General features: G+C 42.5%; 1 protein-coding gene across 3 annotated transcripts in view; it reads left to right on the top strand.

Moving 5' to 3' along the window:
- Positions 1-3107: 3107 nt before the first annotated feature.
- Positions 3108-26075, top strand: part of ME2 (malic enzyme 2) — a 38147-nt gene continuing 15179 nt past the window's right edge. For all 3 annotated transcript variants that reach the window (XM_061450471.1, XM_061450472.1, XM_061450470.1), the window contains exons 1-7: positions 3108-3462; positions 10168-10294; positions 19743-19876; positions 21211-21360; positions 24376-24451; positions 25176-25337; positions 25868-25971. In XM_061450471.1, the coding sequence (XP_061306455.1) occupies positions 10187-10294; positions 19743-19876; positions 21211-21360; positions 24376-24451; positions 25176-25337; positions 25868-25971 (734 nt within the window). In that variant the 5' untranslated portion in view covers positions 3108-3462; positions 10168-10186. The remainder of the gene's footprint in view (positions 3463-10167; positions 10295-19742; positions 19877-21210; positions 21361-24375; positions 24452-25175; positions 25338-25867; positions 25972-26075) is intronic.

The following is a 26075-nucleotide window of genomic DNA, read 5'->3' as shown; positions in this document are numbered from 1 at the left end:
AAATTACTAGGCAGAAGTAGAATCAAATAATGGAAACAGCATAAAGATAGTTAGCAGTGTTGTTGCTCTAAAGATATAAGAGAGACAAGGTGTGTGGGGAGAACAGTATCTTCTAGTGGGATCAGTTTAATAAAAGATACTATTTTTCTTCACAAGCCTTGCCTTGAGGTAACAATCATCTTTACTGCCTAGTTCCGGCTATAGTCTCACAATGTAAATGAGAAGTCAGTGGAGTCATCTCTCCATATGAGGACTAGTTTAACCATGAAGTTAACAACTGGCACTTTTTAACAGAAATATAGTGGAAAGTGAAGTTGCCAGTTTTTATCTTCCTGAGAGATGGCTTGTCTGCTAGTCTGCACTGTAAAAAAGTCCAAGATTGGAGGTAGATAAAAAGCAACATGACTGCTTAAATATTTGTTTGTTCAGTAGCTATATATATTTAACTACATTATAAATGTATTTATAGACATGAGAGTGTAGGTGTTGAGGCAGTGCTGTAGAGGAAAAGAGCCTTGGATCTCGAGAACAGAGAAGTCTGGGGTTTGATTTTTTTTGGGGGGGTTAGTTTACATTAACAATCAGTGATATAAAAATACGAAAATACTGAGTCCAGCTCTGGTGACTTTGCTTTAAATAAGATATTTTAAAAATAGGGAACGTTACAGAAAACAGAGACAAAATCATCTCAAGGATAGGAATCAAAAGTCTTCTGTTTAATTTGTCAGACTGGGTTACAATCAATACGGTTTATCACAAGGAAAATGAAACAGGAAGTATCTGACTGTCATTTAGCACAGGGAGACAGAACAGCAGCAAATGATCAAAAGTCCAGGAAAGCTCAGAGCAAATAGAGTATGGTTTTAGGCGAGTGGAAGTGATTTAAGAAAACCACCTTGACATACAACCTTGAAACTGATGTTTGAGAGATGCATTTTACTTTGGCACTGAACAAAAACCCCAGTAAAATGCAGTGGCCTGTGGGAAATCTACTGTTATAATCAAAGAGGCTCCTGTTGTATCAAAAGTTCCTGAATGAATTTGTGACCCATATAAGTAAGCTGTGACACTGCTCAAGGCTGCTCCCATGCAACCCAGATCAACAGCAGAGCCATCACAGTTGGCTTTATGGAGCTGAGGAATGCTAAAAGCTCCCAGTTGTTCTCTTGGCGACAGTAAAGCAACAACATCATGAGCGCCAAAAGAAACTCCTCTGTGCTGAGCACCAAATATGGTGATAAAAGTCCCCAGGAGGAAGAAGAAATGACAACTTCTCTGCTTTTGTACCACAGGCAGTTGCTGGAAGTAACTAGAAACATAACATGCACTCAGTGGTTATGGAGTAGCATGAGATGAACAATGGACAAAATGTAAGGAACCCCCTTCCTATCTTAGGACAAGCCAAGTCTGCATTACCTGATAGTAGGCTGAGCATTTCTATGACACATGGCTCCATGGCACAAGACCAGGGTTATGTTAAGATATGAAGGATGGACCATACTTCCTCTTCACAACAACCTGTAGCTTGGAAAAGGCTTGATGGCTTGGAGTCTGGCTTCAAGAATGAGTGTGATGGACATCAGAGAGCTGGTGGGAGAAAACACCAGTGCAGAAGTAGTGGGTGTGCTGTCTAGAAACCAAAGTTCTCCCTCTCATTAAAGGCTGCTGCTGTGAGTTCCAGACCTTGCAGCCCTTCCTAATCCCATTCCCTGGGGTGGAGGTTTTTCTCTTCTGGGATTATTACAACACAGCTTTCAACAGATTCTTTCACAAAGAAGTGTTCTGCAATAAACTGCAACAAGTCATTAACTGTTGCAGTTAATGATATAGATATATTGGGTAAGATCCTTGATCTGTCTGAAATGACACGGGTTTACATGTCTTTAACCATTGCAGTTAATGATATAGATATATAGGGCAAAACCTTTGATCTGTCTGAAATGACATGTGTTTACAGCAACACCAATTCATCCTATTTGGAGATGAGCTCTGGCATTTTTAAATGCCTTTGATTTGGGCTATTTTTAACCATGCATGGTTAAAAAAAGTCATGACCTTGTGTGTTATTTTATCCATCTCCTTTGTTTATAGGTGCAGCACCACATTATTCAGAGATGTTTCAAAGCCGTCAGCCATGCTGACAGGGAGAAAGCAGAACAATGAGCACTTCATGACAGGCCTCAAAATCACAATTAGTCGAGGAGGTTTTGATTAAGTGGATTTATATAGGTATTGTTAGTTCCCATAGCAACACTGCTTCTTTTAACTGCACAGTCCTCGTTCCTACATTTCACAATTTAAATCATGTTAAGGGACAGCAGAGAATTAAGACCCTCAATATTTGCAATACTGGAAAACATAGAATCAATGAATCCCAGACTGGTTTGTGATGGAAGGGAGCTTAAAGCTCATACAGTCCCAACCCCTGCCACGGGCAGGGACCCCTTCCACTAGAGCAGCTTGCTCCAAGCCCCTGTGTCCAACCTGGCCTTGAACACTGCCAGGGATGGGGCAGCCACAGCTTCTCTGGGCACCCTGTGCCAGCGCCTCAGCACCCTCACAGCAAAGAGCTTCTGCCTAAGAGCTCATCTCAGTCTCCCCTCGGGCAGGTTAAAGCCATTCCCCTTGGCCTGTCCCTACATCCCTTGTCCCAAGCCCCTCTCCAGGTTTCCTGGAGCCCCTTCAGGCTCTGAAGCTGCTCTCAGGTCTCCCCTTCAGGAGCCTTCTCTTCTCCAGGCTGCCCCAGCCCAGCTCTCTCAGCCTGGCTCCCGAGCAGAGCTGCTCCAGCCCTCGCAGCATCTCCATGGCCTCCTCTGGCCTCGCTCCAACAGCTCCACGTCCCTCTTGTGCTGCTGCCCCAGAGCTGGATCAGGACTGCAGGGGGGTCTCCCCATAGCGCAGCAGAGGGGCAGGATCCCCTCCCTGAGCTGCTGCTCACGCTCTGGGGGTGCAGCCCAGCACACGGGGGGGTCTGGACTCACTGCACACGGGTCATGGGGAGCTCCGTGCCCGCCCCGCAGCCGCGGTCCCGCCGTACCAGGGTCCCGTCCGCCATGAGACCCACGACCCTCACCGTCCCCTCAGGGCACGGCCCTCACACAGCCCCGCCCCTCCACGCTGATTCGCTGTCGCTCCCGCCTCATTAACATATCAGAGGCGGTGCCCGTTCGCGGTTTCCCTTGTGTCAGGGCGGCAGCGGCAGTTGATTGGCTGAGCCCGGCCACGGGCGGGCGAGCCGGCTTCCCCCTCATTGGCTACACGATGCTGTCGGTCACGGGTGACGCCCCGCCCTCCGGGGTGTCCCTCGCCGGCGCCTCCTCGCCCGCCTCATTCAGTGGTGGGCTCCACGGTGGACGGAGCTCTGGCGGTGGGAGTTGCTGTGGCACAATAGACACAGGTCCTCGGCCAGCATCGCTCGGCAGGCAGCAGCCGCAGCAGCAGGAGGAGGTAGATCCCATTCTGGTAACAATCTTACGATTGCAATGGCGTACGAAAGGCCTCTCTTTACAACCCGTGTCTCGGGGGTGTTTTCTACAGAGCCTCGACCCTCGCTGCCTGTCCTCCTCCCTCTGAAACCTCTCCTCTGGCCCTGTACCCTGCGTGCTGCCAGGGTGAGGAGAGGCCGTCCGCTTCGCGCCCCGCCGAGCAGCAGCCGGAGGTGTGCGGTGGGCAGGGCCGGGGCGGCACCGGGGCCGGCAGGGCCCGGGCGTGTGGCCAGCCCCGTCCCACCCTGAGGGGACACGAAGCCCGTCGGGACGTAGGGAGCTCCGCGCCCCTCCGTTCGGTCCCCTGCGGTCGCTCTAAGTCGCACCAGACCCCCTCTGTGTTCGCTGTGAGGCCCCGAGGCTCGGCCTGCTGTGGGGACCCCCCCACCCCGGGGCCCGCTCCGCCCGCCGCGGCCCGCTGCCCTGGTCCCGGCCGGCTCCGGCGGCAGCTGGAAACCGAAAGAAGCCAAAGCGGGTGTTTTGCTGCGGGGGAAACAGGAGGTTGCGTGGCCTCGGCCGTGCAGCGGAGTGTGTTTGCCAGCTGTCAGAGCGGTGACAAACGCAGCTGCCGCCCTTCAAGAACAGCCCCCATCGCTGGAGGCTGCTCCTCGGATCAGGGTTGGGGGATGCTCCGCAGACCCCTTCATCCAGGGTGAAGCTGCTTTTCCAGCTATTTAGTGTTGGCCAATGGTTCCCATGCCGGCAGCGAAGTTTTACGGCACGTCCCTAAATACTAGAGAATAAATGTTGGGCAGTAGCGGAGCTGCTGTTGGAAGAGGAAATGCTTGTCAGGCTGCTGGTATTTTTAGAGCAGACCTCGGGGTTTGCCTCTTGGGTCACAAGAAGCAGCAGTGGCTGTTTGAAGTGCCACCGCCACAGGTCCCATGTCTTGGCCTCAGCCACAGCAGCTTCTCGCGGTGCTGGTGTCTCAGCACCTTGGTGTGTTATGTCATGGCACATATCTCCCAACTGATTGAAGAAACCCTAAAATTTCGTTGACAAACAGCTGATTAAAACGGATGATCTTACAGCCAAAAAAGCTGTTGATTTGGTACCTTCGTGGTTTTAATTCCAAAATGTTAATAGTGAACCGCAGAGAGAAATTTTCTGTGTAAGAGTATATGCACATGGCTAATTTTGCTAGGCAGAGTAAGCAACCCATGTGTGTGTGCAGCCAGCAAGTGTTGAACGTGATGCTGGCCCTATAAGGTCTGTAGAAATTTGGTCCGAGCAAGTCTTTTTAAGCAACATTGTGTGTTACGGTCCCAGGACACAACTTCTGATCGTCCTGTGTGGCAACGTTTTGAGTCAGCAGTGTGAGTGCAGGCAAGATCTGAAGCTTTTCCTTCTGCAGGCTGTGGAAGAAGCTGTCAAAACGCGTGGTAGTGTGTGCTGTGCGTGAGTGAGTACTAACTGAATCTTCATCTTCACTACTGGTGGCAGCACCTTTATTGCAACAGAAGGGCTTCGCGGTTACCTGGGCTGGTAACTCTTTGTGTATGGGTCATTTTCAGATTCTTCTGTGATTTAAACAGGACTTTTTTTCTTTACAGTCCTTAATTATAGTGCACACCAAGGTTTGTAAGTGGTTGGCAGGTTCATACTTAACCTGATGGGCACTGAATTAGCCAGCAGCTCAGTTTCTCTGTGCTTATTGCTGAGCTGTTCTGCAAGGAAGTATTCCCTGTTGTAATTGTGCAGCAGTTTTTCAGAACATTCTTGTTTCTTTCTCAACTTGTCTCCAGAAAAACACATATTTTTGATCTGAGTTGAGCTCTAATAGAGAGATATATTGGTTCTCCAGAATAAAGCAACAACGCCTTTCTGTTTATTTCTGCAGTCTTTCAGAGGATTCTGCAGGATAAAGCCTTTGCCCTACAGGGATGCACCTGCGTTTACAACAGGTAGCCACCCCAGTTAGACAAATGGGATAAAATCAAGAATGTGAAGTCATCTGCTTGTCAGAGAAGGCTGAAAATACTGCTGCTGCAGTTTCCACAGCACATGATAATGGACTTTCTGTGCTTAAGTAAAATGTTTAGGTCAGATCCATTAATGTATAAAAAAACAATAGCTCTCTGATGTTGTATGGTAAGAGCTTTTATGAACCAAGACTCCAATAACAAGCAACTCAGCCCTAGATAAAGTAATTCAGAGAGCACAGGCTGTTTTTGCAAAGGTGTTCTGAAATGATTCTCGTTTGAATTCACCTAAGTGTGCTTCATTTGCTGAATATTTCAAGCCTCAAGTTGTGAACTTATTTGCTCTATTTACATGCTTCACATCTAACTTTTCTCCTTATTGAAATGATTACCTCAGAATAAGAAGGAAGAAAAGTTTCAATATGTTAAAGATCTACTTCCAAAAGGACCCACTTATTGCTGCCAAACCTTTTATTAGTAACATCTTTCCATATGATTATTCATTTTAATCTGCAGATCTCACGGTATATTAGAAATGTTTGCTGGAAGGAACACAAAACATTATTACCACCATTTTCTGCTAACTTTCCCCTGTGGTGTCTGACGAGCTCAGGGAAACAGAGGTGCAGAGTTCCTGTGAGGAACTGCATGGCCCAGCCTCATCTCTCTGCTCCTTCCTCCTCACATGTACATGCTTCTGCTGTGAAACAGTGTCACCTTCCCCTTGATCCACAAAGAAGGGTGCAGGAAAAGCTGCTTTAAGTAAAAGTCTCATTGGGAAGCACGTTTATTGTTGATGCTTGTGTAATGTAATAATTTTAGACTGCTTTATCATTACTGAAGTGATGAAGCCAGGTAGTGTGTGCCTGGTTTGTGTCATGCTTGGGTAGGCAAGTCTTTTCTGTTTGTTAAAAAGAGTAACAGTGAGAGAACACTGCAGTCGTGCATCCACAGCAGACCCACTGCATAGACTGCTGCGGGTGTGTAAGAGAAAATGTTTGTTGGCCCTAGAGCAGTGGTGCTTAAAAACAAAAACTGACTTGAGGCCAGAAAGATTGGAAACACTTTGGGGTCTGTAGGGTCTTGAACTAACAATTCCAACAAGTATTACCAAGAACAAGTTTCTGTTAACACACAAGTCTTGGTAACTTTTGTACATGGAGGAAAGGTCAGAACTGTTCATTTATGCAAGATTTCAGGAATACTTGAAACCTATTTATGTTTAGCCATCCTTCAGACTGAAGGATGACTGCAGACTCATTAGGCACAAGTTGTTGTCTACTCATCTGCATTAAGGTATAATCCACGTAACAGGCAGCCTGCGCAGTAACTGAAGCAAACCTTGCTTTAATTGATGCTGAGCTTCCTGACTCTCTGAGCAACATAATTGCACCTTTTAAAAGTATTACGAACCTTTCCCTTAAAAGTAGCTTTTGCAATTTTACAAATCCATAATTGCAGCAGCAAAACATTTGCTCCTAGATAAGGACACTTGTGCAGTATTGGTAATTAGTTTGACCTGGCCAGATGCCTCCTGATAAGGCACAGCAGAGAGCTGTCATCTGTTATACTTAAGAATTTAATTCTCTTAAATTGTAGCACAGCATGTACATAGTAATAAGTCAGAAATTACCAATTGAATTGGATTAGGTTTAGTGGTACACTATGGTCTCATCTAGTCCATACCACTGAGAGAAGAAAACAAGTCCTTGTTCTGCTTATGCTGACACATGATTTAGCTGGCTTTTATTCCCCTTTCAATTCCTCTGCTTTCTTTGCAGACATTGCACAACCTCTGTCCTCTGTGGATGGTTTTCACGTCATTGCAACCCCCTCACTTTCTTTCAGTTGACATCCTTCCCCTTTTCTATCAGGCTCTGCTATCAGAATCAATATTCCTTTTTCGTATGGATAAAGTAGCGTCATCTCAAGCCTTGCCACTCTTCTACAAAACCATCATAAACAGTTTAAAAACAAAGAAGCATGACCCAACTTTTTCATCTTCTTGAAACCAGGTATTAGTTTGGGGACTGTTCTTCCAGACCTGTCCTTGCAGCTTGCTGCCTGCCAAAAGTGCTTCCCAGAAACAGGGCTGGCAATATAAGCCACTGGACATGAGGCTTTGTGTCCCTTCTTTCTTTCCCATGAGGTCAGGAGAGAAGTGGTGCTGCCCAGGGCAGCTTGTTTGTTGTCAGTCAGACCATGCTGCATTTAAAGGATTTTTATTGTCTGATGGCATCTTTCGTGTGAGAAGCTCTGTCCCAAGCTTCTAGTGTGAGCTGGTTTTTATGGCTACCTCAGTGCTCCATCTGGCTTAAACTGTCTGTGAGCAGAGCCAGCCTGGGAGCTCTGTTTTAAGGAGCGGTAAACCATTGGCAGCATGTATGGATGTAGACTTGATTTTTAATCTTAAGGGTTACTGTACATGTGTTTTTGAGGAGGAATTAGGGCTTGTGAAGAAGGAGGACGTGGGCATAGGGGTGGCTTGTTCTTGCTAGGCTGGTGGCCAGCAGAGCTGGGACGAGGTGGTGAGTCATGGAGGGCCGTGGCCACACTGGCAAAGCACAGAGCTCTTGGCACCTCTACAGAGGAATGTGGACCAGGGATGGGGGAAGATGCTTGTGTTGTGGTTTCAGAGTAAGTCATGTTAAGGTGAGTTTTGGAGGCAGGTTCTTGCTTAAACATGTTTAAAAGTCTGCAGCAAAAGGAGTTAGAGGAGAAGGGCAAGATGGGAGGTGAAACAAATAAACAATTAAAAGAGCAAGAGAAGGAGAGCTCAGGAGTGAGTAACCAGTCAGGTTTTATGCTGGATATAAATTAACTGGGATTTTATCTCTTGGATCTAAACTGAGTTGAAAATGAATCCTGATTCTCCCACTTGCTTTATGTATCTAAGATACCTCCACCAAGGGAATAATTTTAGGTACACCTCAGAGGAGAGGAGTAAGTCTTCTCTCTCACAGAAGAGAAGCAAGTAACATCTCTAAGATTTGAATCACACGCCTGAAAAGTCTTTTTTTCTCTCTCGTTGATTAGAGAGCTAATTGATCAAGTTGGGAGACATCTGGGCCACAATCTTGCTTGTTTCTTAAATGCTTATTAGTTGCAATGAAGTGATTTAGATTTAATTAGAGTAAGATAAGGTGGGGTGTTTGGCTTACTTTTCAATTTCTTGTTTAAGATGTTTGCTCATGATAGACTGAAGTCACCCAAACACCACGTGGATGGGATGTGGGCTGAGGTTTGCTGTGACTCTCACCACAGATCGTTTTTAGCCTCGTGTGTGAGGAGATGGGTGCGCAAGTGTATAATGACAGCAATGAGCAATTGGGATTAAAACGAGTTAGGACTGAATTTGCCATTCCTAAAGGCTGGTTGTTTTGCAGGATGAAATCAATTTTGCTGATCTGTTGCTGGTTTCTAGGTGCCCTGAGTTCTGGCACATAAACTGTGTTTAGCCCACCACTAGCTGGTTTAGGGAGGAATCAATGTTAAAAGCAACATGTGTTTGTAGTGCTGGAAGGCTCCCATTCTTCCTCTCTCCAAGTAAATTTATGTTCTTTTCTATGAAACAGCTGAACATGTGGGTTTTGAGTGGAACTTTTTTCCAACAGCAAGGCATAAACAAGCAAACAGGATGAGAGAAAGGGATCCTTCTGAATGTCAGTGCTGCTTTACCATGGGTAGGAGAGAAACTCGGGAGTAACTACTGATGAAAAATATTATGTTTTCATGTTCTTTTACTGCTTGGAAAGATTTTGAAGAAAATCCTCAGACTGTAACTTGTAAGATCAGCCTGTTGTCTTAAAAGCTGATTATGTGTAAATTTAATTATAGAGAGGTCTTCTGAAGTATTCAGGCTATATTTAAGATAATGAAGTTTTGTTCCTTAATCTAATTTTGGCTTCCATCTGGAAGAAATTAAAAATCCAAATCACGCATCATTTCAGTCCTTAAAAATGTCTCATAACCTGATTTACTGTCCTAGCCTGTGCCTTGGACATAAACAAGTAGCTGGGTCAGGGGATGGTGGAGCATGGGATGCAGGGGTCCCATGCCATGCTGATCTGGATTTCTGCCTTGCTGTCTATAAGCCTGATGCTTAAGGGATATTTATTTTATTAGACAAACGTATCCTTTATTGAAAAGGATATAGTCCTTCTTAAAATAGCTTTTTGTTTTAGGTTTGGAATTTGAAAAAAACCTAAGCATGGAGTCCAGAGTTCAGTGAATTTCTGACCATTTTAATTCTACATTTAATCTAGTTTTCATATGCTAACAGACATAGTTTCTTTCTTTTCTGCTATCCAGGCAACAAGACTTCATGGTTGGAGAAACTCAGTTTAAGTTTTCCTGCTGTACTAGCCCAAGTCATTCTGTCCTCCCTGGTATTTGTACTGGTGCCAGTTTCATGGGTCACCACAGAAGGTTAATATTTGCTAATGGCAATTTGCTCTGGGTTTATGGTGCTATAAGACAATACTTACTGAATGCTGCCTGATTGCAGCCCACAGCATAATGCTAGCTCAATCAGTGTCCCTGTGTATTCTCTCCACTCACTCATGTGCTCTCGTTGCTGTAAAGACTCCCTTTTTTTCTTTTCCTTGCTGCTGGAAGGCCATTTTGTGTTATTATCACAATGTTAAGAGCAAAGACTTTTATCTAGCATGTTCCTATTCCTTTTACAACAGATGGCCTACAAATATGAACATTAGTTCTGCTGCCTCTGCATCTGAATGGTTTTCTTTCCCTTTTTCCAGGTGCAGTATAAGAGGAAAGATGTTTTCCCGACTGAGAGCTGCTACCACTCCCTGTGTGATGGCACGTCGCAGCGTGCACACGAAAGAGAAGGGCAAGCCACTGATGTTAAACCCAAGAACAAATAAGGTTGGTACTGTATGGTTATCAAATACCTTATCTTCATTCGGTAATTGTCCAGTGGAGCTTGGTCCAGGGTTAAACCACCTCCTGCAGGTGTACTGGGACGCAGCCAAAAAAGGGTACAGAAGAAAGAGGAGTCAGCGATCATTTCAGGTTTACTACCTGGATGCCTACAGTACAAGGACTTCCAATAACACCTTCTGCTTCTGTCAGCCTGTGCCTCCCCTTGTTTGCTATGGTTTACGCAATCAGTACTGCTCCTTCCTTGTGCCAAATGAAGAGTTGCTGATTCTTGCTGATTACTGGCTTAGGTTTTGGGACTGGTTGAATTCAAGTAAAGCTTTAGCAGTTAAAAAGTTTTATTTCATAGTCTGCAAAAGTTAATTCTGAATTCAGTCTTGCTTGTGATAGAAAGTGTTACCCTCTTTGTCGTAGTCCTGGCTTTTTCCTGCAACACTGTGACTTGGGACTGAGCCATATGAATAAGAAACATCCCTGTGCAGAGAGTTGGACTGAAAGCATCTAAAAATAAACCTTGAATAGAGCTGGGAGGTAGAGACGTTAATTCCCTGCATGGGGAGGAGCTTCTCCTAAGAAAGTAACATTTTTTTTTTCACCCTTCACAAAAAAATTCATATTTCCACAAACCCATTCCTAATCTCTTTGTTTTATTTCCTGTAGTAGCAGTAGCCTTCAGGAATCTTCAGGAATGTGCAAACTAAAACTAGTAAGAAATGAGATGAGAGCTTTTGGTAGCTCATCCAAGATGTTGAAAATAGCCAACAAAGGTGACAAAGCTAGCCTCCCCTGGCAAGGTATTCCCTGAGCAATGGAGCTATGGAAGCTGGACTTCCATAGTTCTGTCTTGTGTTAGTAATGTCTGCCTTTTTGCTCCTTCTCCATTCTCTGATTTTTATTCCCCTCCGCTTTCCTTTAACACTTTATATTTCCTCTTCACTGTTAACTTTCTTGCCTTCCTTTTCTGCCCATGGCCCTGACTCCTCCTATCCCCTTGTGTTCTTAGCTCCATCCCATGCCCTGTTTGCCTGCATGCAAAGAAGATGCGCTGCTATAAGCTGGCCAGCTGGCAAGCCAACCACATAACCCCAAGCCTTTCTGTCAGCAGAAGGGCTAGGCTGGCTCTTTCCCCTGCATGGCAAATGTTTTTTGTCCCTCTCATGTCCCTGCCTCTCTTTTTGTCAGAATTAGATGTTGGCCAGTGGGCTCAAAATACCCATGGAGGATATTAAGCTAGAAACTGAAGGCTGTATCTCCTTGTGTTCTGCCTTTAACAACAGGGAGAATTGCTCCAGTGTGCCTTTTGGCAAGCATGATTCCGTGTCCTCAAGAGAAAAGAAGAGGACAAGATGTAGACCGGCAGTCATGTTTCTTTCTGTTTCTTGTGTGACATGCTTAGATACTGCATGAATGCCGGTTATAGAGAGCGTGAGCTGTAGAGGTTAGAGACTGGCTGACTGCAAAAGTGAAATTGGGATTGCTGTGTCAGGGAAGGAGAAAAGAGCAGATTGGTGTGATTTGTCAAGATCAGATTATCTCAAGTCTTTTCTGAACTATAAACACTTTGACATGCCAGTGGAAATCGTTTCATGCCCTGTAAGCTTTTCCAAGGCTGATTATGCAACAGTATTCAGAAACAAGAACAATAGGTCATTTCTTACTGTTTTTATGGTGGTGATATTACTTTAATTTTTATTACTTTTTTTTTGAGCCTGGAATTCTCTGGTGGACTGAGGACATTGCAGTATTTATGGTTTGGGTTTTTTTGAGGAGGAACAGGGAAGATCAGAGAGCTGCTGACTAACAGCAGTTTAGTTTGCTTGACTTCTGAATATCTCCAAGAAATGTTACTTGTGAGAGGTGAAAAACTTGTCATATTTGTTTGGCTCTGTTGTGTCAGTCTGACTTTAAGGCTGACACCTGTTTGAATGGATCTGTTAGCTAGTTAAGTGATCCTGCTTGAGACAAGATGCAGTATCTATATAGAGACCTGTTTTGGAAATTCAGCATAGAAATAAATGATTGACTAAATATGCAAAGTACTTTACCCCTTGTGCTTTTCTTGTCCCCAGTGCCTCATGTGCATATATGTGTATCATACATATACAGGCACAGATAAAGGGCTTTATCTCTTGCTGGCAGCTTTTTGAGATTATCATTTTTAGCTGTTGATGTTTAGCTTTTACAGTCCCCATCAGCTGTGCAGAACATTTTGTCTTCTTTTATTATGTGGGCCCTAAAATAAGAACTGCAAGATGGCAGCATCAGTAACAGAAAACCACCCTTCCCCTTGTGCAAATTGATCTGCTCTTGGGCTGTGCTATAGGAGTGTCTTTTTTTTCTCTCATCATTTGTGTTTTTAATTCTTCTCTTTCCCATCCTTACCTGTCTTTTGCTTGTGCATACTACAGCTGCATGAGCTGGTTTGGTGTTTTATGGTTCCATGATGCTTGATTTCAGCTCTGTGGCAGGGATTCAAGTTACAGTTAATTGGCTTCAGGACCTTTTATTCTGCTGAAGATCCCCTGCTGTGACAAGCCTGTTGGATGCTTAGAACACTGTTAGGACAATCTCGTTTGTTTAGTACTGGCAATTAAATTGGTACTTATATTGTGGTAATGCTTCAGATTCTCATTCAAGGGTCAGGATTTATTCTTCCAGCACAAAACATGATGCATGACTACATCATCCCTGACCTTGGCAATGTCCATTCTGCCATATAGAGTGCCATCATTATGTCTTTGTCTTCACTAGAAATACATAAGCTGTAATACCATCTGTATGTTTGCTTTCTGTGTGCTTGCAGCAAATTTGTGGCACTTAATAATTTGTGACACTTTCTGTGTTGGTGACTTTTCTACCTCGTGGCATCAGTTCTTATTCTCTAAGTGTGTGACTGTTTTGTACGGTTGATTCCATTACCCTTTTCTGTCACTCTGTTTCTCAATACTGTGTGGTTATGTCATTCTTTAATATCTTTCTCCTGTACTGACAATGCCTCTCAAACTTTTAGCTGCAGCCAACATCTTTAGGACGTTGCATTAAACACGCATGTATGCATACATATTTTATGTATGCATGCATATGCTTGGGCACGTATGCATGGGATTACATGGTAAGTCTTTTTAAAAAGAAACCATATAAGGAAGAAATTCTTTACTGTGAGGGTGGTGAGGCACTGGAATGGGTTGCCCAAGGAAGTTGTGAATGCTCCATCCCTGGCAGTGTTCAAGGCCAGGTTGGACAGAGCCTTGGGTGGCATGGTTTAGTGTGAAGTGCTCCTGCCCATGGCAGGGGGTTGGAACTGGATGATCTTAAGGTCCTTCCCAACCAAAACCATTCTATGATTCTATATCACAAGTGGCAGTTTAACCCCAGACCGATTCATGAGGAACTGTCCCAGTGTCTGTCTTCCATATGGGTGCTCATCTTCTCATATGTTGTGTTTAGCTAGACTACTAATCACAGTTTCATCTGTGTTCATCCCCCACATTTTCAGCCCAATTTATTTTCCTGTATGCCTTAATGAATACTTCCAGAAACTCTTGACAGATTCCTTTTGTATAAAGAATCAGTTTCCTTAAGAAAATGTATGTAACCTCACTGACTTTAGGTAAATATTCAAACTGTGTTTCCAATTTGGAATAAAAAACAAAATAAAGAAACCCAACCCAAAGTTAAAGCTACTTGGACAAAACAAATAAGATAGGACAAGAGAATGTGCAGAAATATAATATGAACTTGAAGATCTAAAAGCAGATTGTCCTTTCCACTGCCCTTTCTCACCATGCTGTTTTTTGACACATTTGATTTCTTTTATTTTAATACTTTTCAGACTGTGTCGGTTGGGTCGAGCAGCCAGGGTGTGGAATACACAATGCCCATCTGCCTTCCTGGAGAAAGCAAGATAGGCAGGATGTGGAGAAGTACTTCAGATGATAATTGTCATGTCGCTAGGAAATGCAGTGCTTGAAATAATACCGTTTCTGATCGGTTGCAAAGAAATATTCTAGAAGGCAGGAAATGGATAGAAACTGCTTTTATCAGCTTCCTTGAGATCTGCATGCTTTTAGAGGGAATTAAATGTGGAAAGATGGACCTGTTTAACCAGCTTTTATCATCTGTCTGAAAAGGTGCTATAGGTGCCAAAGGTGGTAGGTTGTATTGCACCTCGTTTTACTTAGATCAGCTGTTCTGCTCAGGACTTGTGAGCTGGTGGATGGAGGAAGGAAGGAAACTGTTTTTGCTTTTATTTTTTTTTGGCTTTGGGTTTTTTTAGTTGTAGGATTAATGCCATTAAAGGGGAACAAAAGCAATGTCATCTGCTCAGTTAGAAAAACAGCAGCTTAATGAAATGTCTCTGAGGTGCTCAGGGATGCTATGTGATGAACCATTTCAGTCATCATGCACATGATTTGCAAGGTACAGCTTTACCATAACTGTCGGTGCTTGGAAGCAAACCCTGGGGAGGCTGTATGACTTTCTTCCCAGTGTGAAGGCTGTTTCTGATTTTTCCCCATTTTCTGCAGGGGGAATGCTTTTAGTTGAAGCCACGTCAGTAGTAAATGAGAGCTACTGCAGGCAGCAGCCAAAGTGGCTTACATTTGGTTCCACACATACAGAGGCAGTACAAGAAGTGGTGGCATCTTTGCCTGCAGTGAGACGATGGGTTTTAAAGGCTGCATAACCTGGGGAATGTCTGGGTCATTTCATGGATCAGAAGGGAGTTAGATTGCTGTGTTCTATCAGCTGCTCCCTCCAGTATGTGTGTTACAAGTTTCTGGAAGAATAAAGGTACAAAATTGAGTTTAAAAGATGAAGAAGGAGAAATCAAAGGAGATTTGCATGCTGTCACTGTTCTCATAAACACAGAGAAACTTTGAATCTGTGGTTGAGATAGCAAATACACCTTTGATTTATATGCATGAACTTCATTAATTTGCAGTGGAGACATGTTGTGCAGTCGTGAACTTTGATTTATAAAAAGGAAGCAGAGTTAAGAGAAGCAGCCCACAATCCAGTGTAAAACCTGCTTTATTTTAAAAATGTTTATGATGCTACTTCAAAGACCACGATATACTGCTGAATATAACAATGATTAGAAGTTACATGAAAACCATTTGATTATATCTCCCCTGTGAAGTAGGCTAATTCATTTCCCAAACAGAGTGTTTGGATATATTCTGATTTACATTTTTATGAGGGGTTTGGAATGAGGTTTTTGTTATAAACGGTACTGGTTTGCAAGATGCTTGGGGACATTTATGGTATCAGTTAAAAGTATCCCCTCCTTTATATATATATGTATGTGTGTGTGTATATACGGCTGCAAGACTTTGCAGGTGAGGAAAAAATTATCGCCACTAGTACTTCCCTGCCTAGAAATCTCTCAGTATTACTTACTCAGTGGTGCTATAAAAATCGTGCTTGCAGGATTCAGGTCTCCTGTTCACCTTCATGCAAAGCAACTAGAATTTTTATATGCTGGTATTTATAGCACCACTCACTTTGTGTAGTACAGCCCAGCTGTTATGGCCAAAGTGAGGTCCTACTGCCAGACACACAAAAATGGATTAAAAGCACAGTAGTGGTGATCCTGTGTGAGCTTGTCTTCACTAAATAACTGTCAACACTTCATTTTTTTTTTTTTCCTCATGGCAGTACATCAGTTTTCTTGCAATTAATTTGTCCACGTGCATTAATTTATTCATTTGTGGTCTTTGAAGTGTGCTGGGTTTTCTCTGAGATGCGTTCCTTGCTTTGTCTGTCCTGCCTTGGAAAGGACACCTGATTTTTCTGAGCTATAAAGAGGATTAAGGGGCCTAATCAAAGTGAAAGTCAGTGCATAACGCTCAGAGAATGGACACTGTGGGTCAAAGGAAACAAAAAAGTGATCCCTGTGACTTAAACCCACATCATTACAGCATTTCAGCATTTAATCCCACTGGAAACCAGTGAGGATTTGGCTCTTAAATAGGTGCTGGGATCCTTTGAGAACATCAGTCCCACTGCTGTGAATTGCTGAGTGCCTCCAGATTCACTGGGAACTGATTGCTGGTGCTGTCAAACTGTACTGACCTTCGCAAAATGAAGAAATGTGTAATTCTGCAGCTCCTGGGCATGCTAGTTTAAGGAAGATCCTGCAAGGTGCTGTATAGGGAATAAGCCACAATCCCAAATCCAAAACAAGAGGTGGCTGGTGTTTACAGATGAAGACAGTGAATGGGAATAGAGCAAGTGTTGGAAGGGCTGTGGGTTTTTATAGTGCTGCTCTGGACAAAACTTGCACTGTTTTATTTGGAAAGAAGATTAGATTTCTGTGTGGAGGCTGATGGCATTTAGATTCCTGAGTTAGGCCTGGGCAGAAATTACAAGCATCTTTTAATGTGGTACGATCTAATTGTCCTGTAAATAAAGCTGGAAATACTTAGTACCACTTAAAAATTCACTGTGTTTAATGTTATTTTAACACCAGATAACACTGATAATCCAGGTTGCCTGTAGGCTGGGAACAATGTGAATAAACCACATAAAGATGGGTTCTGCTTAGTGCTGACCTCAGGGCTCATTTGATATTAAGGACCTAGACAGTTTAAGGTCAGTGTGCAGGGAAATTAAGGAAAAGCCATATCCCAGAGTCATGCTAATACGGGGAATTAGAAATTAGGTAGGCTTTATTTCTAAGGGACTTGAGAGTTGCTGATGGGGAGGACGTAGGTTTTGCTAGTGACATATTTCAGCTAGTTTAGAGTAAAATGTCAGTGTGGCCAGTACAGTAGCACTGAAGGGATTCTGGCCTTCGACATGCTAGTGCCATTAGTGGCTTTACTGGCCAGTGTTTATCTATTTTCTGAAAAGAGACTTAACTTGTTTTCTTTTTCCCCTTCTTAATATTGTAAGGCTTTTGGAATCGTTTTTGGTTTTGTAGTGGCTAAAGTAACAGTACTACAGATGTTTACCAGCTGTTCTCAGCTTTGTATTCTACATGACTTGCACTGCAAGTGCAAGTGTTCAGACGCTGGTTTTTTTGTCATCCTGAACTTCTCAAGGTGACAAATTAGGGGGTAGTTAAGGAAAAGGGGAGGATAGCTGGGACACTTTTGCATGGTTCGCTTCCATGCAACTTTGGAAGATGCATTTTTGTTCCCAGATAATGTTTCAGTATTTAATGTTTCCATATGCAGAAGAGAAACCAAGTAAATCCTTTGCAAAATAGGATATAAAATACAGCATTCAGTGTGCTCTTGTGTTTTTTTTCCTCATGCCAGTGCTGCTTGCATTGTTGTGTTCTCGGTGGAAATTCTGGATTATTCGATTCAGTTTCCAGAAAAAGAGTATCAGGTGGCTAAAGTGACTGTTATACCCAGCAAAAGACCAGCAGCAAGGGTAAAAAGTTCAGGAGCAAGCTTCATCTGAAATTTATTTACAGACAATGCTGGAAGAATGCTTGAGAATAACAATTACATGAGGACAGAAACCAGTGGTTTGCAGATGACTTGCAGAGAGTAGAAAAAGGATAAACTGAGTCCAGTATTTAATGTCAAATCTATTGTATGGAATAATTATTCAGTTGTGTATGTATATGTATTTTATATATACATTATATAAATTATTTTATCAGAAATACAAAGCATTGATCTACTTTAGGATTAAATATTTTTTACTAAGAAAGTATTTGTGATTGTTTTTTTGCAAAACACTTTGTTCTATTTTTTTTTCTTGCTAACTCTTCAACTATTATATTACTTTTGAACATAGTATAGAATTAGTACAGGAAAGCAGGTGGAGTGCTTGAATCACTTAATTCATGCTTGAATCAAAAACAATGGATATTAAATGTTATTTAAATAAAGAGAAAAATATGTAAAACCATTAAATATTTAATAATGTTTTTTCCTAAGGAGTAGTTATATTGGCTATAATCCGTTCCAGTGTGCTGAATTACACCAAGTGTAGATGCTAATTTAGGGATTTTTTGTTAATGGGCACTTTCTACAAACACCTGTGAAAGTCTATTCAAACATAAACAGAGGTGCAAGTATATATATTTTCTAATCTGAATTTGTCTTTTATTCTAAAGTGAGAAAATACTGAATTCTTTCTGTGATTTTTTTTCTCCGATTTCAGGAAAAATTTGAGGTGTAATTGCAAGGCATAAAACAAACTTTAGAGAGCTTTTAGAAACCTTTCTTTTCAACTTGGCAGTGAGCATCTGCTTCCAATGTGGGGAAATGTGAGAGAATGTGCTGTTGGTTTTTAATCTGTCTGCTGTAGTAAACAAAGGAAGTGTGGTTTGGGAGCAGAACTGCTGTGTCTTGTTCCCATCTCTCTGAAAACAGTGCAGCTACCAGACCCCTCCCTTTCAGATTCTGCTTTTGCTCGCAGATGGGTGCACAGCCTTGGCACAGCAAAAGGCTTTCGTGCTTTTTCAGCTCCCCAGTTCGCAAATATTTATTTAGTCATTTGCTGCACTGACCCAGTTGGATGAACTGAAATGAGGAAAGTTTACAGTTTGGAAGTGGCAAATTTAGAGCAGGGTCAGTTGTTGTGCAAAACGGAGTCAGCATTTTGAGACAGGTTGGCTGTGAATCCGGACTGGGATTAGTTAACGCCTTCCAAAGTTACACCCAGGAGTTAACTGCCCGTGAAGTGCCTACCAGTCTCTACTGGCAGGTAGCTCACAGCATTCCATTTTGTGTACTGAGTGAAAAGCCAGTTTTATTGAATGTTATTGTTAAATCATTTTAATTAGTCTTTAAATAACAATAAATTAAAGTCTTCATCCACCTTGAAACAGTGAAGAATGGAAATGGTGTGTTATTTGAGCAGTTTAACTCTTCTGAAATTTAATCTGTTAACAGATGAGGCTTTTTGGTAGTAGAAAACTACATCTGGAAACCAATAAATTAGTTCTAGCCCTAAGTAAAGAAGTCAGGTTTAATTGTGATCTCAATAGAAGCATTGGGGCAATTCAGTAACTCTGGGGTCTGGCTGGATTACTGAAGCAAATGGAGCAATGCATTTGAACCTCTGTGGACTAAATGTCACTGTAGTTGCAGGGACCAGGCTGGGTCTGACACATGTTCTTGATCAACCTTATGTTCCAATGAAAAGATTAAAGAAGCAGCTGTTATTTCATTTGTAAACCTTGGTCTGTCTGCAGTAGGATCTTTTAGTTGTTCTCCAGTTTCACAGAGGAAAATGCAGTCTGGCAAAGGGCATGAGGCCTCAGAGATGTGCAAAAGCTGTGGGCAGAAGGGATACACACATAGGATGAGGAGAACCCAAGCAAATACATCCAGCCCATGCCTGCTGTGGCTCCTGCCATGACAAAAGAATGCAGTGGATAGTCAGAAATGGCAGATTATAAGTAGAAATGCTACTAGAAATGCTACTAGAAGAACCACTAATTACTTCTCACCTCCCTTGTTTTCAGGGTATGGCCTTCACATTACACGAACGACAAATGCTTGGGCTGCAAGGTCTTCTACCTCCTAAAATAGAGACACAAGACATTCAAGCCTTACGCTTCCATAAGAATTTGGCAAAAATGACTGATCCCTTGGAAAAGTAAGCACTCTCTGGCCTTGTTTTGTCATTAAATTGATGGAAATTGCTGGAAAATATTGCATGGGGATAACTAAACAAGGTTTCAGCGCCTCTTCTGGGTCTTTCAGTTGGTGGGGGTTATTTTCACTTTTGCACAGAAAACTGCTTTCATTGATCATGCATTCATCATGCGGCTAAATGAGGTTGAGAACTTCTTTCTTGTATTCCATAGTCATAAGATAATGAAGAATAATATGTGCACAAATTAGCCAGTAACAAAGCTGCAAACCTTGCTGTAATACGTACTGTGTTTCTGTAACATCTAAGGTTTGGGTGGCAGGTTGTTAGAGCACAGAACTGTTGAGGGGGAGAGGAGGGCACAGCTAGTACATGCTAGAAAAATATGTGAGAAAGAAGGTAAACCAAGGGTTCGATAATTAGGAATGAAAACCAGTGTTTATCTAGTTACTGCTAGAAAAGAGTTACAGGGTCAGAATTTTGAAACTCAAAATGTATAGTTTTTTTATATCATTTTTCTATTTAGCACACTAGTTTGGTGAAGAAATGTGGCTGGTTTTTTTTTTAATAACACAGTTTTAGCATCCTGTTACTGTTTTTATATATGTTTGTGTATACCTGCATGTAAAAATAAGCAGTCTCCTAACAGTGTGAGGGGAACTGGCATGGTTCGAGGCTTACTGAACCACAACAAAACTGTTTCTCATGAAAACCAAAGATGATTGTCAAATACGTCCATGTCGCTTGCTGTTCTGAAACATATTATGTCATCTGTATTGGCAAAGTGGCTGTAGCCTAAGATGAATCACTGGTTCATTATCTTTATGTAGCTGGGTCAGCAAGACCGAATGTGAATCAGTATGTGGTAGGTGAATTTGCAAAAATGTAGGTTTAGTTGGCACACCTGGGTAAGTCCTTCAGAATGAACTTTTGTTAGGAGTTAATCTGTATTACAACTGTGTTAATATCAAGATTAACAAGACCTTACTGTCAGGACCTTACTTTTTTGGATGAAAAATTCTGTCACTGGTATTTTTTAACAGTTACGAGATTCCCAGCTGCATCCTGTAATGAATCCATGGGTTGTCTTTTATCACAGTGCATGTTTACATGTATGGTATGTCATATCCAGTGGTCTTATTTCAGCTTTTCAGTTCTGCTGCTCTCTCTTTTCTAGCTTGTGTTTAGTACTCAAAGTCTTGAGTGGAAGCAGTGATTTTATGCAGAAAGAACACAGAGCAAACCTGTTTTTTGCTTTGACATTTTTCACATTGTTTTAAATAAGCTTAAGTGTGAAACAATAAGTGACTTTTATTTTCCTATTTGCTTAATTTCAGGTATATCTATATAATGGGAATCCAAGAGAGAAATGAAAAATTATTCTATAGGGTATTACAAGATGATATCGAGCGGTTAATGCCAATTGTATACACTCCAACAGTGGGCCTCGCCTGCTCCCAGTATGGCCACATCTTCAGGAGACCAAAGTAAGAACAACATATATATACTGCTGCTACTTTCAGTGCCAGTTTTTCTTAGTAGTTGCCTGAGGTGTGAAAATGTTTTATTTCATTTTCATTGGAATTCAGGTATGCAGGACTTGTGCCAATTCAGGCAGTAAATGTTTGCTATAGTGTCTCAAGACCTGGGTTATACCAGAAAAAGTACATTTGAAAATGGAACTGGTAATGTGTCACATAAATATGACAACTGCAGGGCTTCAACTCCCTTCCAGCTTTTTCTAGATGCCTGCCATGGATGCAGTCATGCACTTCGCTCATTAAGAGAGAAACAACAATATACTTTATTGATATGACAAAGTTCAATGGTAAATGCAAACAGTGGTTTAACAAGATTCAATGCAGAAAAGATTATTTACTGTATAGAGGACGTGGTCAGAGAGAACTGTCAGGGAGGTCCTTCTGTTGAGTCATAAGATTCAGACAGGACCCCCTTACTTTCTAAACTCCTCAGAGAGGAGTCTAGGTACAGCTGGTCATCAGTTTATGTCCACAGGATTGTATGTGTGCAATCAATCCTTTATATCCCTTATTTAAAAAATAAGTTTTTTATGTTTAGCATGCTGTTAATCACTTACTGAGGATCTGTTGTGGTAAGGAATCTCTCAGCCTCGGGGAGTAACATTGAGAGGTATTCCTGTTCAAGGGAAAATCCTGGAGTACAGCCTGCTGCTGTGCAGGAGAGCTCCACAGGCCCCGGCTGCTCACTGCTTATAGAGTGAGACGACTGACTGGTAGTCATAGCTGTGTACTAGCAAGAGGTCTGGATCCGTGTTCCTGACACTACTTGACCACCAAAGACCAGAGTAAGCTGGATGCCGCAGCCATCACAACCCCTGCTGGTGGCTATGGTTTAAGCAGGAGGGAGCATGCTGCCACAGCGTGGGCTGTATTTGCTTGCCATGACTGTATGATGTGTATGCACTGGAGAAGGGTCGTTGCAACAGTTGGTGATATCTGGTGGCACTACTACAGAAGCAACTGTGACAATACCAAGCTTTTGGCATTTCAAAAATGGTAGCTTGCCAATTAATTGGATTAAATGGGGGAGCACGTGGCAATGCCATACAGCTCCTAATTCCAAGGAGAGTGCTGTGGCTTTCTTCAGCTCTCAAAATCTCATCTGAGTCTGAGGAGCTGTACCAGAACGGAGCATTTGAAGGGAAATGCAGACTTAAAGGGATTTCTGGAGGTCATCCACTCTCACCCTCTGTTCAGAAAGGGTAACTTCAAGTAGATTAATTGGAGATATTCCCCTGTGCACCCCTGCACGGGGGCAGAAATACAAGGGCACGCACACCCATACAGCAGTTTTGCTGGAGGAATCTCAGGCTAATTGCAGCTCAAAGCTGTCACTAAAATCTTCAGAGGGCTGGACAGGCCAAGGGGAATGGCTTTAACCTGCCCGAGGGGAGACTGAGATGAGCTCTGAGGCAGAAGCTCTTCCCTGTGAGGGTGCTGAGGTGCTGGCACAGGGTGCCCAGAGAAGCTGTGGCTGCCCCATCCCTGGCAGTGTTCAAGGCCAGGTTGGACACAGGGGCTTGGAGCAAGCTGCTCTAGTGGAAGGGGTCCCTGCCTATTGGAGGGGCTGGAATTGGATGAGCTTTAAGCTCCCTTCCAACCCAAACCAGGCTGGAATTCTGTGTTTCTACTGGTGGCAAAGTGTCTCAGTGCTGGAGACCTCTCATGATGTTCTTGCAGAGCAGCACAGATTTCTTGGGTGCAGGAGCAGAGGCCAGCAAGCAGTTGGAAGGATGCTGCCAAAGCAGAAAGTGAGAGACTTGGCTTGTGGTAGCTCAATAGGCTGTTGAATGCAGATAGTCCCCGTATTAAAGCTGTGCTGCTAGGAGTCAGCTTTCAGTTACTCTGGCACAGTACATACACTTGGCTGGCATCAGGTTGGGTTCAGCAGTGACTTCAAAACAACTATTCAGGCTATTCAGCTCTGTGTTAAGGCAATCAGTTCAGACTGCAGTCGTATCACCTCATTTCCATGGCACTCTCACTGCAATTCCAGGTATATTTCTGGAGTCCTCTAGAAAGCTTGCCGGCTTTAGTGCTGGATTTAGGGCTAATCCTTCACTGCCATGAGGACTCGGCTATGTAGTGCAGCTGCTGTGGTAAAAACAGTAAGAAACTCATGGGTTTGCTCCTGATCTGGGGCAGGGGATATGAAAGATGCGCCTTTAGTTCTTACTTTCTTCCTTTCCTCTTCCACACCTCTCTGTGTATTATAGACCAGTTTAAAACTTGTGCCAATCAAGAAGTTGTCTGTATTAAGAAGGAGCAGCATGGTCTGGAATTCAGGATCTCCCCCCCTTCTTTCTGAGAACAAGCACTTTCCCAGTGTTGGTGATTTATCTTGTTACCACCTCTGCTCAGCCTTTCATGCCCCTTTTCCGCCTAAAAACAGAGGGCTTGCTCGAGCAGAAATACAGACACTTCCCTTCACCTGTTCTCCTTTCTGCTGCTTTTTCTCGGCTCTTATGTTACCCCCGATGAAGAGTCAGCAGGGGGAAGCACTGTTCTTCTGGTCTTGCAGAAGACTATGCTCAGTCCCTGTCTTTGTTGTCCCTTTCTTTTCCCTCCCCTAACCTTCTGTAATATCATGGATGGAGATTCACTAAGGAAAAGCCAGGCTTAGGACCATGTTCCCTTCTCATATCCTTAGAGGGGAGTGTAGATTCTGTCCTGTCTGATGCTAACACCAGAGGTATTTTGCCCTCGAGGAGTATTAAAGGTGATTATCTGTAGTAGTGTAAAATCCAGGTAGCATCAGGAAAACTGTTTTCTCTGTGCTCTTATTTTAGAGTGTCAAAGTACAGACTTCCATGTTAGAAATTGTCCTTTGAGTGATATATGTCTGACTGTGCTTTTGATTTTAAGCAATCTCTTCTGTTTGACATTGAGCTTTATAAAGCAAGGTGAAATTTCTGACTGTTACCGATAAATTATTTCTGGGTTTGTTTTTTTTTGTTTCAGAGGATTATTTATTTCTATCTCAGACAGAGGCCATATAAGGTCAATTGTGAACAACTGGCCAGAGAATGACGTTAAGGTACTGACACTGTTTAATATTTTTCCTGGTTTTTATTTAATCTTAGTTAAGTTTCTTAAGATTTGTCACCTTTTGATGGAATTGTAAACACTGAACAATACATCCTTGGCTGTTTGACAATGATGGCAAAATGCACCTAATGAAGATGAAGTGTACCTTGAAGAACAGTGTTTTATCCTAAATATGAGGTTTGTGGTTTGAGTAAATGGTGATGATGAGAACTAGACTTGCCAAATGTTTTATTTCACTTCTTTATTCCACCTTTTGGGGAGGGGTTGGGGAATGCACCTCTAGGTCTTTTTTACTGTGTTACATAGCAGTAGAAGAAGTGCTGTTGTCCTCAGATTAGGACAGAGAAGTGGTAGTTTAGAGGCCCACATTTTGCCATTAAGTCCTCTATGGCCCAGTTGAGTCAAGAACCATGAGGAGATGAAGTGAACAATAGTTACAGAAATCTTTTGATGTCTGGATTATTTACAAATGGAAATAATAAAGCCAAGTTACAAGCTGCAATTCCATACAGCAGCTTGGATTCTTCCCACTCAGTCGGTTTTGGCAAAGAAAAAGCATAGCAGATTCTAACATTAAGCTTTATTGCTTCAAGTAAAATATTCCTTGTAATCTATTTCTTGATTGTGCAAACATATGTGAATTTTTGCTGGTATTGCTCTAAACTTTATGAATTTCAGTGATCATGTGTAATTTCACCTCCTTTTGTTTTCAGGCTGTTGTTGTAACTGACGGAGAAAGAATATTAGGTCTCGGAGATCTAGGTGTGTATGGGATGGGAATTCCAGTAGGAAAACTGTGTTTGTATACAGCCTGTGCAGGAATACATCCAGATAAATGCTTGCCTGTGTGCATCGACGTTGGAACTGATAATACAGTGAGTTTCACTGCACTTTGCCTGCCCTAAGTTATCCCTATGAAAAGTATTCAAGAGTATTTAGTCCTGTAAGAGAAGATATTTATTTGAATACTTTTGTTAAAGATAAAACCAAATATTTTATGTAAGGATAAATGATTTGGAATTCATTATGCTGTAAATATAAGTGACTGAAAAATACCAGTTGATTTGTCAGTGAAATGTTGCATTTGGAAGTAATCTGAATGCTGCAACACTGTAAAACAGATGATCGGGTTGACCTGACTTTAAGAAGCTGGAAATGTGAATCAGATTTATTAAAGCAGTTTATTGTTCACAGTATTGATTTGTTCCATTTTAAAAGCAGCCATCACCAATCTCAAGTGCCAGCTGAAGTTACTGAGCGTTGATATAGACTGGAGGCAGTTACAGTGGCTATAGTGGCTATATAAATGCAATATCTTTGGTGTGAAATGTGTTACTGTGAACTCTCATAAGTGGATATTGAGGAAGTGATTCATCCTGCTACTGTCTGATTTATTCTTTTTCAGACACTCTTAAAAGACCCATTTTATATGGGACTATACCAAAAAAGGGATCGCTCTCAGGTCTATGACGACCTAATTGATGAATTTATGGAAGCCATTACAGACAGGTATGACACTGAATATTCTCGCATGTAATATATCCAAAAGTGCTGGCAGAAGAAAACCCTAAGACGCAGTCCTTGTAACAGTCATTTAGGGAATAAGAATAGGA

Source organism: Pezoporus flaviventris, unplaced genomic scaffold, assembly GCF_033815535.1.
Source record: "Pezoporus flaviventris isolate CSIRO_AGI_PZ_B2104156 unplaced genomic scaffold, CSIRO_AGI_Pfla_v1 ptg000010l, whole genome shotgun sequence".
Classification (NCBI taxonomy): domain Eukaryota; kingdom Metazoa; phylum Chordata; class Aves; order Psittaciformes; family Psittacidae; genus Pezoporus; species Pezoporus flaviventris.
The sequence above is the reverse complement of the archived record's forward strand: the minus strand, read 5'-3'. Positions and strand labels throughout refer to the sequence as shown.